Genomic DNA, 16969 nt, shown 5'->3' with positions numbered 1-16969 from the left:
TTTCCATTTTTCTTTCTTTTCTTTCTCTTTCTTTTCTCTTTTTTTTTTTTTCTTCTTCTTTCCCTTACGATTAAATGAACTTTTACACCATTACCTTATTCTATTGATATATTTACTAATATTATTGTTATTCTATTATATTCTTACTTCTATATATTATGTCTACCCCTCTTTTGTATACTTCTTCCAATATGGATATATCACCTAGCACTACCAATTGTCCTGTTACAGTAGCGGCACGTCATTCTAAAGACACGACTGATCATCAACAACATCAACATCAAAATATTGTACCTGAAGTATCTTCAATTTCATTTATACCAGAACTTCTTTTATCCTCTCTACTTCAATCACAGGTAAATCATACACATCAAAAGAAAAAAAGAAAAAAAGAAACGTATTAGGGTACTGGATCTTATCCATTTGGGTTGTGAAAAAGAAAAAAAGTGGGCATGACTTGTGGCACCAATATAAACCTAATAGCATCTCCGCTCATATTCTAACTCTTTTTTTTTATAAATGATTCACTAACTGGCTTTTATTTTTAGTACAACCTGTCTCAATCACCTATCATCATCCAACCAATTCATCATACTTTGGAAAATGCTACCATCACATATGATACTTTGGTCGAACAACAAAAAGAATTGGTCAAAGATGTCTTTTTTTCTCCAGCAATGAATCCATCCAGTACTACTGCTACAGATACTTCTTTATTATCCACTTCTTTATCTTCAACATCTTCTACTACTTCTGCTTTTAATTCCGATGATGATACCAATACTTCTTGTGGATCTCAAACTGATTGTGAATCAACACGTTCTTTGGAGGATGATTTTAATCCTTCTGACCTTTTATTGGATCAAGATGATGCTTCTCTTTTCTTTGGTCAATTGGATTTGGATTTGGAACGACAAAAAGCAATGGAAAAATCTTCCCCTGGTTCTCCTTCCTCCTCCTGTTCTGCTTCTCTCTCTAACACTAATTCCTCTGCTATGAAACGGAAACGGAATGACGATCTCCTGCCTCAAAACAAGAAACGTGATCTTTGGTTAAATGTTATCTCTCCCAAATCTACTCCTCCTATGTCTCCAAATGAATTAAGTTGGGACTATTTTGATGCTTCTGGTGAAGATTCTTCTGATGATGATGTCGCGTCTTCAAGGTAAAATAAATAAAAATAAAGAATATATTATCACCTTATCTTTTATTATTATTTTGATTTTCATTGTTCTAATCATTAACTCCTTTTTTTTTTGTAAATAGTCTTGATTATCAAACAATGAATGCTGATTTCCAATCTATTTCTGTGCAAGATGACCAATCTGATTCTGATGATGATTCTATATCTTCATGGGAAAATAGACGTGCCAATATGTTTGATGATGCAAGTGACAAGGAGGATAAAATCACAACAACAAGAAATTCGAACAAAGTGCTCAGAAAGAAGAAACAACAACTGAATTCTACAACGACAACTAAGAAACAAAAACAACCAAGAAAAGTTAAAACACTCTCTACGAACAATATACCAGCTCCTTCAGAGAGTCACGATCATTTGGAAAAAGTGGATCCTCGTCCTACTTGTCATCCCACTATTTATCAAAAGCTGACGAAAACAAATGTGGACTGGTGTAGATACTGTGGAACTACCGAAGGAGTGAATTGGCGTCCGGGACCCTGGGGGAAACGTACTCTATGCAAGTAAGTAGTAAGAAGGAAAAAAGAAAAAAAGAAAGAAAAAGAAAAAAAGGGGGAAATCAATAAAAACAAAGTGATCATTGCATGAATGGAATACTAATCTCTATCCCATTTTTTTTTTTTTGTTTTTTAACTAGCAAACATGGATGCGATTATAAAGGATATGGATTTGCCTGTAAACTACCTAGATTGGATTTAACTGGATATGCGCACGAAAGTCTTCATGATCGTGATCGACCAGTTCTTCAATTTTATTGTGCAAGTTGTCATCGTATGGAATCTTGGGTGACGAATATTTTAGTACGTTGTGAAGGATGTTACAAATCATATCATCAAAAGTGTTATCATGGACAGGAACAAGAATTATCGGATCGATTTGTTTCTAGTGATCAACCTTGGTATTGTGATGCAACCTGTCGTGAAAATGTGGCTCGGCGTAGAATTGTTGTGGAAATCTCTCGTAAACGACTACCTTTGATGTGTGCCCCTACTAAGAATCAAGTTCAAGCCAGTTTATGCAATAACAAAGATTTGATGCTTAACAACAACAACAACAACAACAACCATGCTACTTCCTCCTTGGTGGGTCGTACTACTCGTGGTGGTGCTGGTGGGCGTGATGCAACCAAATAGATATGTCCCTTTCTTATTTTATTTACCTTGATTCTTGTTTATTACTTTTTTATTCTTTTTCTTCTTTTATGTACATTCTTCTTCTTTTTTATATATTCCTGACGTATATTCCATTCTTCTTTTATATCTATTCTTTTTACTTTATTTATTTTTTTTTACTCTTTGTATATATCAATGAATATTAATGTATCAAAAGAAAAAAAAAAGCAATATCCTTATATGGCCAATAAATTTTATTCTCCCATGACCTATTACACCACTAATACTATCCCCCCCCCTTTGTTTTTGGTGATATGCTACGATTCTTTTTTAGACTACAGTTCCCCCCTGTGCGTACGAGTTAAAAGGGTCCCTTTTATCCCCTTGATAATTTTTTTTTTCAAAAACATTCTTTACGAGTGACACTTTGCGCTATCATCAATAATATATCATGAAGAATATTCAATTTGTTTTAAAAATACTCATTTTAATACTCAATTATAGAATACAGTTATAGTTTCATATAGTAACAACAATAAAAAAAAACAGACAAAGATATGAATAGTTTATATTGTTATTTTTTTATTATTATAAAAACTAAATGGTGTGATGGAGTCAGAAGATCAAGTGGTAAAGCAATAACATATTGACAAAACAGTATATACTATAAAGGGATAAGGGGGGAGTCATCAAAAGAAAAAAGGAGAAAGGTCGTCATGTTTGTGGTACTGAAACTTTCGATTATTTAAGGATCTCTATTCAAGTATCAAACAAAAAAAATAAATGTCATATATTATAACCAGAACCATCTATCATCAAACATTTTTTATTTTTGTATCCTTACCTTTGTTTCATAAAAGTATCACTCGATCATGCCACTTGCAAAGCGAAAAAAGTACATTCCTTTGTACAACCATCCTGTCATAGTTTTCTTTTGCCTTGTAACCAGTTCATTAGTCATATGCCAGAGTATCCAACATGATCATCATCTGTCATTCCATTCTGAACCCAAAGAATAATCATTGATTTTGTTGTGCAAATAATCTATTGAGAAAGAAAGGGAGAAAAAAAAAAAAGGATTCATCAGTATTCTTTATCCAACCTCAGTTTGCCTCGTACATAATATCCATTTTACCTTTTGATGTACCAGGAACTAAAAATGATACATAGCCGCCTAGCTTAATATGTGTAACTACATCCTATTGATCCTAACGTAATCTCTATCCTGCTGCAAATCCATCCAAATGGTTCCATTCAATTGATCCGGTCGTATATCCTTCCAATTGACCCAGGCGTTACAGTATGTTCATTCAGTTGCATAACCACCTAAATTTATTCCTGTCACGCATAAAAATCCATAACAAAAAAAAAATCCATAGGTATGAATGGTAATGAAGATTAAAAAAGAAAGAGAGTGGAAGAAGCCTTTAAGAATAAAAAAGTGGGACCGGAGATTCAAATAAGGGTTTTATTCTGGCTCTCTCCTCTTCTCCTTATTTTTACCTCCACTCCTCGTATTCTCCTCAACATTACACTATAGCAATGTACTCAAGTACTAATTAGAAAAAAAAACAACTAGTCAAGTATAAAAGGAAATGTTTATGCATTATAAGGATTGGAATCAGTGATTGGTATGCTTACTGTAAAGAAGACAATGACTGTAAAGAATAATATAACGAAAAAGTTGTATAACTTTATTTTATTCTAATTTTAGATTCAAAATAATCTTATCATGCTATTGAATAGCTCAAAATACTCAATTTATCGTTTGGATATCCACCAAAGATAGGTAAAAAAAAAAAAAAAAAAGTCAAATAGCATACAACTTTGAAATTGATTGGAATTTCCCTTTTATCATCTGAAGTGCAACCAAAGGACCGTGACCAGCTTATTCCCGGGGATAATGAATAGGTTTTGATGACAGATTAATATGGTAATAGATTTACAAAAAAAAAAAAAAATAAGGCCCAAGTTCTCCTCAAAATTGATTAAATCCCTTTCTTTTCCTTTCTCCTTAACAATTTTTTTTTTTAAAAAAGATTCGTAGGTTACTGTTGATTCTTTGGCAATGGAAATACGATTACTACAAAAGCGACGACGATTCTATTCAACTCTACTCTTTGGAACCATTGGCACTATTTGTCTATTATGCATGTCAACCTTCCTATCTAAGCAACATCATGACACTAACTTGTACCAACAAAACAATTATGAGAATAACAGCAAGTTCACTACAACAAGTATAAAAGAGGAATCAGGACAATACCATCAACATCAATTATCGCCACACTCTGATAAACATACACATTTTCGCGACACTTATACACCTGATCCGTTTGATTTGAACAAGGCGAATCTACCCATCATTAATCGTTCGCGCCATTATTCATATCTGGTTATCATCGCATCAAAAGCTTCACATATATCTAGGCGTCGCCTTATTCGACAGTCTTATTTTGGCTTAGTAGACAACTTAGTACCTTGCATGGAGTATGATACAGATGTTATGTACTTATTCTGGATTTATGGTGATCTACCTTCTCACTCATCAGAAAAATACAAATATGAAACGGAAAAGATGGAATGGGCCGACATGGTGGAAATGCCAAGGGGTGTTGATTTTGAGCAACAAACTGTATTAGAATGGGTAATGAAAACGGATTACTATTATTAGGATATCAAAAAAAAAAAAAAAGCTTATCCTTTTCTCTTTTATTATTATAGGTTGAAAAAGATTTACGACAGCAGCAAAATATCACTTATGATTACCTTATTCTACAAGATATTCATACATTCGTACGATTAGATGCTATCAAAAATGAGCTGGATTCTCAAGTGATTGGAAGCAATACGTATTCTCCTGTAGTACTTTATACTGAAGCACCTTTAAATGTCATTTGGGGACCAATGGTAGGGAAAAATCAAGACAAGTTGGGACTAGTCATTGGACATGATGCTGTATTGATTGCCTTGGCTAATGCTCAGCATTTGGTGGGACCTCATTCCGGCCAATTGACCACCGATTTGAAACAGCACTTTGATATTGTTGGCGATATGCTGGAAGCTGCTATTGATAGTATGTTGGAACCTGAAGCCTCTGCTGCTGAACAAGAACGAATGACACCCTTATTTATTCAAGATAAAGGTGATTATGGTACGACACGTCGCTTTATAGAATGGGAAAACAATGTGGAATCTGTATCAGTAATGGAGAATGTGGCCATCAGCAATGTCTATCAAGATGATGACTTTGTTGCTTTGACTTCTTGGACTCGAATGCAAGTAACACCAGTATGCTACGCAACAACAAATGGATATCGACACTCTCACTTTATTACTGACACTGATGATGATGAAGAAAAGGACGATGATACTATGATTACCTATGACGACATTGAGAACAATGCCCAAATGATTCAAGAGCTATTATATGAACAACAGCAACGACTCTCCTCAACAACAACACAGCAACTAGATGATAAAAAACATCGTATTGTACATCCAACGATTGTTATTGCAACCTCTTCTTTTGTGGATATGGATGAAAATAAGGTCATCCAGGACAATGATGGGAATGATGATGATGGTCAATGCCAGGAAAACTTTACAACTGCAATACGTGCCGCAACAAACAAACGGAATTATGCCTTGAAACATGGATACGCCTTTGTAGCACGATCAGCGGAATTTGATCAACAATCATTTGTGTCACAGCAACGACATTTATCATGGGGAAAACTTGACATTGTTGAAAAACTTTTACCAAAATATCAATGGGTGGTGTGGATGGATAGGGATATGGTAGTGATGAATAACACTCGTTCGATTCATGATCTTATCTCAGATTTGATCGACGTATATAACAAACAGCAAAACCGACATTTAATGGAAACTACATTCGAGAACGACATTGATCTAATCATTCTTACATCGCCACAACCCACTAATGCTCGTCTTTACTTATTTCGGAGATCACCGTGGTCAATGCAATTCTTACGACATGTACAACTTTTATCGGATGATCCCAGTGGTACTAATAATGAATTGGAAATGGATGATATTATGTTGAGACTGATTCAACAACGACACGACTACCGATCACGTACCTTGATGTCACAACAACTTGATGGAACCTCGCCAGTGCTCTCTTCTTCTTCCTTCACTCTGATTAAAGACGCCTTTGTGGTCCATTATAGCGAAAAACAATGTTTACTCTCGAAAGGTCTTGATGCAGCAGCGGATTGGATTCATTTAGATTAGATAATTTGTATCTCTTTTTTATTTTGGTGTCTTCTTTATGTACATATCTTGTTCCAGTATTATTTGCTAGTCTAGTCATCCATATATTCACTTCAATAAATAATTATTATTTTTTGGAAAGGGAATACATCAAGAATATTATTTGTTTTGGAAATATTTTGAATTGTTTTTTTTTCTTTATTAATGATAAATTGTAAAAGATAAAAAAAACGATGATAATATTCAAATTACAGAGGATGACTTGATACTAATAATAAAGAGAAGGATGAATGGAATAAAATAGATTATATATATATATATATAAAATAAAGGGAGGAAAAAGATAAATAATAAGTGTAATAATAATACTAATAATAATTAACAATTGTGTAGGGGAGTACATACTATACTTTTGCTTGTTGTTCATCCACACTTCCAGTAGTGTTTTTATCAGTGATTTCTAGTGTATCCACTTGAGGTTGAAGATCTTCGTCAACATAGCGTACCCATTTATGACCCAAAGTAGAATAAAAGAATACGACGACAAAACAAAATAGAGTGACGATAAAAGCATAATTGATGTTACTATGGTCCTTGATGACAGCTTGCACTGGTGGAATCAAGACGCCACCACCCACACCCATAATGACTATCCATCATCATATATATATGTATATAAAAGTAAGAAGAATAAGATTAATAAAAATGATGATGATGATCAAATAATTCCATTTTCCTTATCCATATCTATAACCTTTTAATGATATAATCCCAACTTACCCAATGAAGATCCACGTTTATGGTTGTGACCCAATCCTTTTGTAGCTAAAGAAAAGATGGTAGGGAACATGATACTTTCAAAGAACATAATGATCAATAGACAATAGGTAGCGTTAGGTTGATGCATAGCAATGACAAAGATGGTGACCAAAGAAGCACATGCTGAATAGATAGCCATCAAATGTTCTGCCTTGATAAATCGTAATAAAGCAGCACCCACAAAACGACCCACAGTAAAACAGCCTTGAGAGACAGATAATAAAATACTACCAAAATTATCAGGCATATGACCCACCCCACTTGAGTAATACAAGAACATGGAGGCCACACCCACTTGAGCACCAGTATACAAGAATTCAGTTACAAAACCTAACCATAGATGAGGAGACCAGAAAGATGCACGACGAGCCACTTTAGCTTGTTCTATCGCTTCATTTGCCAAGTAAGCATCTTCATCCACTTCAGGAATATTGGCGAAACAAAACAAGATGGCAATCACAAACACACCTGTTTAATTAAAAAAGAAAAAATGAAAAGAAAAGAAAAAGAAAAAATGTGAGTGTGTGAAAAAAAAAAAAAATAGATATATCCCATTTCAGTTCCGCGCTTATTTTTTTTTTTTATAAATGAGAAAAACTTACAACATCCAACACCAACATAAGTCCATTTCACAGAATCCAAATTTTGAGTATCACTACTGTTACCACCAAAAAAGGCATATGATGCAACCACTGGAGCGATGGTAGATGACAAGCCATTGAAACTTTGTGCGAGATTAATACGGAATGATGCTTGTTCAGGAGGACCATTGATTGTCAAATAAGCATTGGCACCTAGATGATAATTGACATTGATTGATGATAAAAAGATCAGAATATAATTTTACTATTATTTGAATACTCAAACTTACAATTTTCAAGAGTAGCCAATCCACAAGCAATCACAAAAAGACATCCAACAAAAGCACCATATTTCAATGATTCAGCAGCAGGATAGAAACATAATGCTCCTATCACATAAAGTAGAAGTCCAAATACAATAGTTTTTTTATATCCAAATCGTTTTGATATCAACCCAGCACTAATAATAATAATAATAATAATAATAAAGAGTCATTGATCAGTCAAATGAAAATCTAAGGGGTGTTACATACGGTACACTGAAGACAAAATATGCACCAAAATAGGCAACTTGCATAAATGTAGTTTGGGTGGTTGCTACAATACAAAAAAAAAAAAATCAGCTGATGATCCATAAAAACATGATTCAACTTACTTATATTAAGAACAGTTTGAAAATGTTTGTTTAATGTATCCAATAATCCATAACTAAACCCCCATAAGAAAAAGAGAACAGTGACAAGAGCATTTGGAACAAAGTAACTGGGTATCCTTGGTTCTCCGTTTGGTTTTTTAGTAGAAAATACCATGTTTAATTGATTGATGACAAAAAAAATAAAAATAAAAATAAAAAAGTGATGAAGAGAGGAAAGAAAGGGAACATTTTATATCCTTTTTTTTTTTTTTATCGAAAAAGAAAGTTTAATTGTTACTCTTTCAGGTAATTGTGGGGATGAGGGAAATGGCGGGGCGGAATCGAAACTCCGTTGACTTGTAAGGATGACAGAAAAAAAAAAAAAAAAAAAAAGAGAAGAGTGGGGGATGATGAAGAAGTTGAAAAGTATAAGGACATATTCGGAGAATTCAATGATTTCCCACCATTTTGAATAGTTTACAACTATCCATTTTCATGATTCATGGTTCACATGATTGTTTCTGTACTACATTAGGTAACTTTTTGATTTTTGATGACGATGATTATGATGATGATATATATATCAAAATATTTTTTAAGTTAAAAACGTAAAAATGTGGGGGAAAGAAAGACATCATGGACAAGATTTAAACATTTACATCATCATCTTTTTTTTTTTGACATTCAAGATCAATCTTTCTCATTTTTCTTCTTTATCTGATTACTTTTCATGGGAATCGTCGATCATTTTCCCGTACATTACCACTTTGGATAAATCTCTGGTTTTTTTTTTTCGGTCAACACTATAAAAGGTTGATGGTCATTTTGGGACATGTCTTACCATATCTGAATATATCATAAATCCGGTACTTGTCATAATTAGAATACTTCCTCCTTTATTTTCCTTCACACATACACACACTCTCATCCATATAAATATGTATGTCTTCAACCTGCATCGTGCATTGCAAATGAAAAATAGGGTTACAAGGTCATGAATGAACAATAGAGCTGAGGAAAAGGGGCAAAGGTAGCGGTATTTGAACTTTTTTCCTTTCTCACTCTTCCAGGCGCACTCTTTTTTTTTTATGTATCTTTTCTTCTTTTTTATTTGCTTGAAACCCACTCATTTTTATTAATGTCTCCTACCATTCCATTACGCTTGTCTTCTTCAAGTCCTGAATATAAGGGTATTTCTCAGTTAAATATTATTTATGAAGCAGGTAAACATAAAAAAAGGAAAAAAAAAAAAAACTAGATTGATTCTTTTGGTGACTAATGGAATGATCAACCTTATCATCACTTTTTACATTCCTTGATACTTAGGTCTTGATAATGAAAGTCGTCCAATCTTAGTTCTTTGCGCAAATAACCTTCCTAATCCGGATACCATCAACTACGACTTGATTCTAGCGTAAGTTATGAAGACATATATATATATATATTAGTATATTGAAGTTTTCCTCTATTATCTTTGGCAAACTATTATAGATTCATTTTATCTCGATTGTAAGTATATATTTCTTCTTGAATATTTGTTCTTTTTTTCAATACTGATGTATTTTCTTTTCTTTTCTTTTTTTTTTTACTTATTGAATAGGGATGAATTTGTTGAAAATGACTATGTCCTTATCTTTTTCTCGTCTCCTGCACAATATCGTCCTTCTTGGTTATGGTTACTAAAAGCTTATCGTGCTCTGGATCGTCGTTATAAAAAGAATTTAAAGGCTTTATATGTTGTTCATCTCAGTCGAAGCTATCGTATGATATTTGATCTAGCTAATAAGATAACAAGGTATATCCAAAAAAAACTAGTTTTTTGATATGATTATAAACTTTTTTTTTTTTTGTTTCGTAGTCCAAAATTTGCTCGAAAGTTACAATATCTCCAATGTTTAAGTGACTTGAATCAACTTATCCAAGTACCTACCAATATGATTCCTCAACCAGTCGTTGATTATGATGCCAGTATCCCTGCTTTTCCAACAACATTCAAGTTTAACAGTATCACCCCAATGCCGACGGTATCTCTTGCTTTTGGTCGTTCTCTGAAAGATTTGGCATCAATGGAAGGATGGACATTGACATCAGATCCACCGGTACCTCGTGTGGTTTATCAATTGATACATCATTTACGAACCAAAGGTAAACAGAAAAGAAAATAATAATACAAGAGATGGACTCAATTTAGTTGGATTTTTTTTTATTAGGATTAAATAAAGAAGGGATCTTCAGAAAATCACCCAGTAGCGAGGAATTACGGATAGTCAAGACCAAATTCAATTATGGAGAAACAGTAGATTTGAATGATCATGATGTGGACGTGTCTGCAGCATTACTCAAGGTGTTTTTACGAGAATTACCAACTTCTATCATCTCTGTAGAACAAAGTGCAGAACTTGGAGAATTATTATCAGGTAGAATGAAGTAGAAAAGGATCGGAAAAAGACTGAAATTAAACGAATCTCTTTTTCTTTTTTTTGTTTTGGTTCTGGGTGAAAATAGGCAAAGAAGAAGAAAAAAAATCGCAAGATGGATTACGACAAAAGGTACAAGCGACATTTGCGCACAAACCATACGCGTTGGCACTGTTACGTTATTTATGTGAATTCTTATCAGAGGTGGTACAGCATTCGAAATTCAACAAAATGACAGCTCACAATTTGGCAGTTGTATTCACACCCAATTTAGTCCGTGTGGATGAACCACCAAACCATCAACATGCCAATATTCCAACCAGTCAACAAGAAGCCATGGCAAGTGCAAGTCTTTATTTGAAACAGATGAATCAAGGCATTAGTTTAGTTGAAATATTGATATCCAGATATGATAGTCTCTTATAGTCTTAGTTTGTTTACCCTACGTTCATTTTTTTTTTTTTTGGGTGTTTATCATTGTCTCAGATGTCTCAGTTTGAATACCGTGTGGTGGGTTTCAAAAAAAAAAAAAAATACTTGATTTTTTAATAAAACACACTGCAATTATACATCTTTCTTTTCCCTTTCTTTCTACTTCTCGGTTTTCTTTCTAGCTAGTATAATGACGGAGACTTCCGCTAACCTTCCGCCACGGTTGGCTTCTCCAAATGCAGGTAAAATCGATCAAGATATCTCTCATCCTGATGCAAAGGTAAATACATTTTCCGAACCTATGACTCCCGAAGAAAAGAAGAAACAAGTAGAGTCTACAGCTCCTACGACAGCAACGTCTCGCGATATGAAAGGCATCAATGGGGATCCAATATCTTCACCAAACATCAATAAGGATACCGGCAAAAAGATCGATCTAGTCAAATCAGAAAACAAGGATATTCTCAGGAAGGACAGTGATATATCATCATCAGTTTCAAAACAAAGTAGAGTTGTTCCCGGCGGGTTTTCTATCAACAATGATACAAGATGTGGATGGACAGATTTCTCAAGCTTACCCAATCCTGGACAAGATCATCTGATGGTAGCTTTAAAAAAATCATTGACAGATGAACAAATCGCCACTATTTATTCTGGATCAAGACTGGATGATTATACGCAAGATAATGGATTTTTGGCACAACAATTGAGCGATACTTTTTATGGTAAATGGTTCCATAATGCTGCTGCTCTACTTTTGGCAGTTGTGTTGACATTTATCTTGACCAAATTGGGTGCTGGTTTATTCGCTTGTTTGACAGTGGGGGCATTTTTAGGTAACCTAAAAAAAAAAAAAAAAAAAAAAGACCGCGCAAGTTATCTAACTTCTTTTCCTTCTCTTTCTCTTTTTTTTTTTTTATTTTACTTCTTTATGAACAATGATTAGCAACATATTATCAAACCTCTATACGGCGCTTACGAAGAAATATACGCGATGATGTTCAACGTGAAATGGCAATGCGAAAATTGGAATCTGACCATGAATCTGTTTATTGGATGAATCACTTTATACATCGATTTTGGTTGATTTATGAACCTGTTTTATGCGCCCAAGTCATTGGTACAGCTGACGCGATTCTTAGTGAAAACTGTCCTTCTTTTCTGGACTCTCTTCGTTTGACGACTTTTACTCTTGGTACCAAACCTCCTTTGATTGAATTTGTCAAGACTTATCCACGAACTGAATCCAATATTGTGGTATGTAACATATTTTTTTTCTTTTCTTCTTTTTTGTTCAATTTTTTTTTTTTTTGGTTTTTTTCATTGTATTCTATAGTGTATGGATTGGAAAGTATCATTTACTCCTACTGATACTACTGATATTACTCCTCGTGATTTGCAGTCGCATGTCGATCCCAAGATTGTATTATCTATTCGGGTAGGCAAGAAGATGCTTGGTGCTGGTATGCCTGTACTTTTGGAAGGACTTGCTTTCACTGGTCATTTACGTGTCAGAATCAAAATGTTCAATGAATTCCCTCATATTCAAACGGTAGAGGCTTGCTTTTTGGAAAAACCTACTTTTGATTATATCCTTAAACCCATTGGTGGTGAATACTTAGGTTTTGATGTGAATAACGTAAGTAATAATATTATTTGGAAAATATTAGGTGCACAATATCATCTTAATTTTTTTTCTTGATAACGTATGATAGATCCCTGGATTACAATCATTTGTGAGAGATCAAGTTCATGCCAATCTTGGTCCTATGATGTATGCTCCAAATGTTTTTACTGTAGATGTGGCTGCTTTACTTGCTGGTGCTGATACAGGTAAAATATACAAACTAATTACAATCGCAATGGATTAAATATCATTTTTAATTTTAGAATCTGCAAATGGTGTTTTGGCTCTTAGCATTCACTCTGCTAATGGTCTCAAAATTTCGGATTTTCTTGGTACACTTGATCCATATATCAAAGTCCACGTTGGAAGTGAACAAAATCCTGAATTGGGTCGGACACAAACAATCGAAGATAACAACAACCCTCAATGGAATGAAACTCTCTATATTTTACTGAACAATCTCACTGATACTCTCTCTTTGTATATCAAGGATCGAAATACTGGTCGAAAGGATGGTGATGTGGGTATGGCTTCTTTTGATCTCAAAGAACTCGGTGAAAATGACAACGTTCTAGATGGACTGTAAGTATTATTATTATAACAAGATCATTCATATACAAGCTTCTCAGTACTCATTTTTTTTTCTTTTATATGATGTAGTTCATTGGCTGTTTTACATGGAGGCAAGGCCGCTGGTGAAATCAAGTGTGATATGCGTTATTTCCCTGTATCTGCTGAAGAAAAACAAGAAGATGGCACTGTGATCCCTGCTGCTGAATCAGGCAAGTAGTTTTTTTTTTTTTTTTTTTTTTTTTTTTTTTTTTTTTTTTTTTGTTTGTTTGTCAAGAGAAAGAAATAGTGTCATACATTTATGTATGTTTGCGTATTAATCAATATAATTCTGCTTTATTATCAATAGATACTGGTATTGCTCAACTCACAGTGTATGAATGCAAGGATCTGGGTAGTGGAAAGAAACTGGATACTTATGCTGTTGTGACGATTGACGGACAAGAAAAATTGACAACTTCAACATACAAACGTAGTGCTAATCCTCGCTGGGACAAAAAAGTGGAAACATTTGTTACTGATAAGAGCAAGACGAAACTTGAGGTGACTATCAAAGAAAGCCAACTTGCTGGTGACATTGTTTTAGGAACATGGAAGATGATGGTATGTGAACTAGAAAAGGCATTGGAAGACAATAAGGAATGGTTCAATTTGGATGGTATCGCTGGCAAATTACACCTTGGATTGAAATGGAAACCTACAGTCATGACCGGATTTGTTGGTGGAATTGGACGTGGTACTTATCGACCTCCTATTGGTGTCATTCGCGCTCACTTTTACCGTGCCAAAGGATTGAGGAATGTTGAAGCATTAACAGGTGGAAAATCCGATCCTTATGTTCGTATCTTATCTGGTATGCAAATCCGGGATCAAACGGATTATATTTTGGATGAATTGGATCCTGAGTGGGATACTGCTCTCTATGTTCCCGTACATTCCCTTCGAGAAGATCTGGTATTCGAAGTGATGGACTATAACGAAGTTTCAAAGGACAAATCATTGGGTTTATGCGACTTTTCCATCAAACAAGTGATCAAGGAATCTATTCACGAAGAAACGCAACAAAAGGTATACGAAGCTTTGGAACCTGTGGAACGATGGGCGGATTTGACCAATGCTCAGCGCAAACCTGGTAAAGGCAAGGTGCACTACAAGATATCTTTCCATCCTACTCTTGAACTGGCTAAATCTTCTGCTGATGACGAGAAAAAGGTTAAAGAACAAACACAAGATAAAACATCTCCTACTCCAGAAACTGCTGATGCCACTACTGAAGCCACCACCATCAACAAACGACAAGAAAAGGATATCCATGGTGAAGATATTATTTACGAATCTCCTGATAGTGACATCATCAATCTTCCCAAGTACACGTCTGGCATTCTTTCAGTCAAGGTACATGAAGCCAAGATCCCTGGAAATACTTGCAAAGTGCTGGCTCAGCTCTTGGTCGATAGCAATGATCCTCAGTACAAGACATTACCACAAAAAGGATCAACAATTGAATTTGGTGAAACAGGTGACGCTTTTGTCAAGGAATTGGATTTCTCAAACGTAGTTATTCAAATTGTCAAGGATACTCAAAAGAAGGATGTGGTCATTCTTGGTCATTGTAGTTTATCTGTCTCCAAAATTCTTGAAATGGTAATGGATCAGCAAAGGAAATCAAATAGTAAGTCATCATCGGCAGCATCATCCTCAGCTTCTAACAGGTCAATTAGAGGAGAAAGCATCACAGTCACCAACAACAATAATAATAATAATGACGACAACGACAAAGAAAAGGAAAATAGTCAGGAAATCAAGTTACTCAACATCGATGGTGGCACTATTCGATTGAGCTTCAATTACTTCCCTGTGGTGCAATACATTCTTCCTCCAGAAGAAAGCATGGAAAATCAAGGTACCCTTACTGTCACTCCTGTCTCGGCTAGTCACCTCCGAGCTGCTGATCGAAATGGAAAAAGTGATCCTTTTGTTGTCTTTACTCTCAATGGTGAAAAGATGTACAAGACCGATGTTTATAAGAAAACTCTCAATCCAGAATTCAATGTCAAAAAAGAAACCTTTGTTTTACCTGTGGTAAGGATTGTGTGTATATAGTATAAGCGTTTATTCACTTTTTTTTTTTTTTATATCTTTCTCTTTTATAGCAACGACGTATTGGATCAACGTTAGAAGCCATTGTCTATGACTGGGATCAACTTGGCAATAATGAAGAACTTGGACGTGGCAATATTCCATTTACTGGTGATATATTAGAAAGTTTCGAAGCCAAGCAATTTGATATTCATTTGACTGGCGGTGAGTCAACACTCAAAGTTCGATTATTATGGCAACCTCAACTCTTGAAACGAGAACGTCAAGGCACTTCACTATTGAATACAACAACAAAGGCATTTACAGCAGTTCCTGGTGCTGCTCTTGGTGCTGGTGTTTCACTTGCCGGTGATGCAGTTGGATTGGGTGGCAAGGTACTTGGTACAGGTGGCAAAGCTGTTTTTGGTGGGGTTGGAAAATTCGGCAGTGGTATTCGTGGTATTGGTAGTAGATTAGGAGGTCATCGTTCATCTGTTGTACAGGATGCTTCTCCTGGTGGTGCCGTTGTATCTGGTGGTAATGGTATCGTTGATGAAACTGCTCACTTAGGATCACCCAACAACAACAAAAGCAACTTGGATCGTAAAAAAAGCATCGATTCTTTACAATCTTCTTCCAATATGTCAATGATTCGTCCCAATGAAGCTATCAAAGTCTCTATTATTGGTGCCCGTGGTCTCAAGGATACTTTGGATTGCTATGTTCGTGTGAAAAGCAACAGCAAGCACTCATTGTACAAATCAAAGCATATTAAAAAGAGTGCCACTCCAGAATGGTAAGGAGAGGTAGATGAATTTATGCGTTGGGTAGGATATACTGATTTTTCTTTTTTTTTTTTTTTTTATAGGAATGAGAGTTTTATGGCCAATATCAAACCAAACGACAAGACTTTGGAATTCAGAGTACGAACACGAGGTACAATAACGGATCATGATGTTGGATTTGCAACATTGGACATGACTCAACCATTCGAAGGATGGCTTCCTTTATCCGAAGGTGCTGGCGAAATCAATGTACGACTGGATATTCCTGGCACAAGATCATCATCACCAAAACAATGATGTACATAACAACATTCGTTTACTAGTTAGTTACTTTGTTTAGTATATGTAGTTTATACTCTTATATTTATCCAGTTTATTCAATATTATTTAATTGTCTTCTAAATCAATAAAAAAATACTAGGCTTGTTCTGTAATTCATATATGCAGCCGTACAATGTCAATCATCATCATTA

General features: G+C 34.8%; 5 protein-coding genes across 5 annotated transcripts; 4 read left to right on the top strand and 1 right to left on the bottom strand.

Moving 5' to 3' along the window:
• Positions 1-1570: 1570 nt before the first annotated feature.
• BX664DRAFT_237932 (uncharacterized protein) lies at positions 1571-2181 on the top strand (the record flags this gene model as incomplete). Its single annotated transcript, XM_051540193.1, has 2 exons — positions 1571-1704; positions 1839-2181. Coding segments are annotated over 2 exons (477 nt in total), but the record flags the coding sequence as incomplete, so codon positions are not given.
• A 2144-nt stretch (positions 2182-4325) lies between these two features.
• Positions 4326-6698, top strand: BX664DRAFT_337672 (uncharacterized protein; the record flags this gene model as incomplete). Its single annotated transcript, XM_051546279.1, has 2 exons — positions 4326-4960; positions 5038-6698. Coding segments are annotated over exons 1-2 (2110 nt in total), but the record flags the coding sequence as incomplete, so codon positions are not given.
• A 101-nt stretch (positions 6699-6799) lies between these two features.
• BX664DRAFT_337670 (major facilitator superfamily domain-containing protein) lies at positions 6800-8824 on the bottom strand. The gene is made up of 6 exons (XM_051546278.1): positions 8608-8824; positions 8486-8549; positions 8243-8412; positions 7974-8165; positions 7333-7839; positions 6800-7201 (listed from the first exon to the last, which is right to left on the bottom strand). Exons 1-6 carry the CDS (start codon positions 8759-8761, stop codon positions 6957-6959), a joined length of 1332 nt encoding a protein of 443 aa, XP_051398155.1. The 5' UTR covers positions 8762-8824; the 3' UTR covers positions 6800-6956.
• An 814-nt stretch (positions 8825-9638) lies between these two features.
• BX664DRAFT_387431 (Rho GTPase activation protein) lies at positions 9639-11536 on the top strand. The gene is made up of 7 exons (XM_051549387.1): positions 9639-9809; positions 9913-10000; positions 10078-10095; positions 10187-10381; positions 10445-10731; positions 10797-11003; positions 11092-11536. Exons 1-7 carry the CDS (start codon positions 9725-9727, stop codon positions 11427-11429), a joined length of 1218 nt encoding a protein of 405 aa, XP_051398154.1. The 5' UTR covers positions 9639-9724; the 3' UTR covers positions 11430-11536.
• A 64-nt stretch (positions 11537-11600) lies between these two features.
• On the top strand, positions 11601-16948 carry BX664DRAFT_337666 (C2 domain-containing protein). The gene is made up of 9 exons (XM_051546277.1): positions 11601-12271; positions 12382-12692; positions 12772-13074; positions 13151-13268; positions 13326-13644; positions 13723-13844; positions 13982-15714; positions 15786-16507; positions 16580-16948. The coding sequence occupies exons 1-9, from the start codon at positions 11626-11628 to the stop codon at positions 16791-16793; spliced, it is 4488 nt and encodes a 1495-aa protein (XP_051398153.1). The 5' UTR covers positions 11601-11625; the 3' UTR covers positions 16794-16948.
• The last annotated feature ends 21 nt before the right edge of the window (positions 16949-16969 follow it).

Source organism: Halteromyces radiatus, assembly GCF_025201355.1.
Source record: "Halteromyces radiatus strain CBS 162.75 chromosome Unknown BX664scaffold_6, whole genome shotgun sequence".
NCBI classification, from domain to species: Eukaryota; Fungi; Mucoromycota; class Mucoromycetes; order Mucorales; family Cunninghamellaceae; genus Halteromyces; species Halteromyces radiatus.
This window is presented reverse-complemented; position numbering and strand designations above follow the sequence as displayed.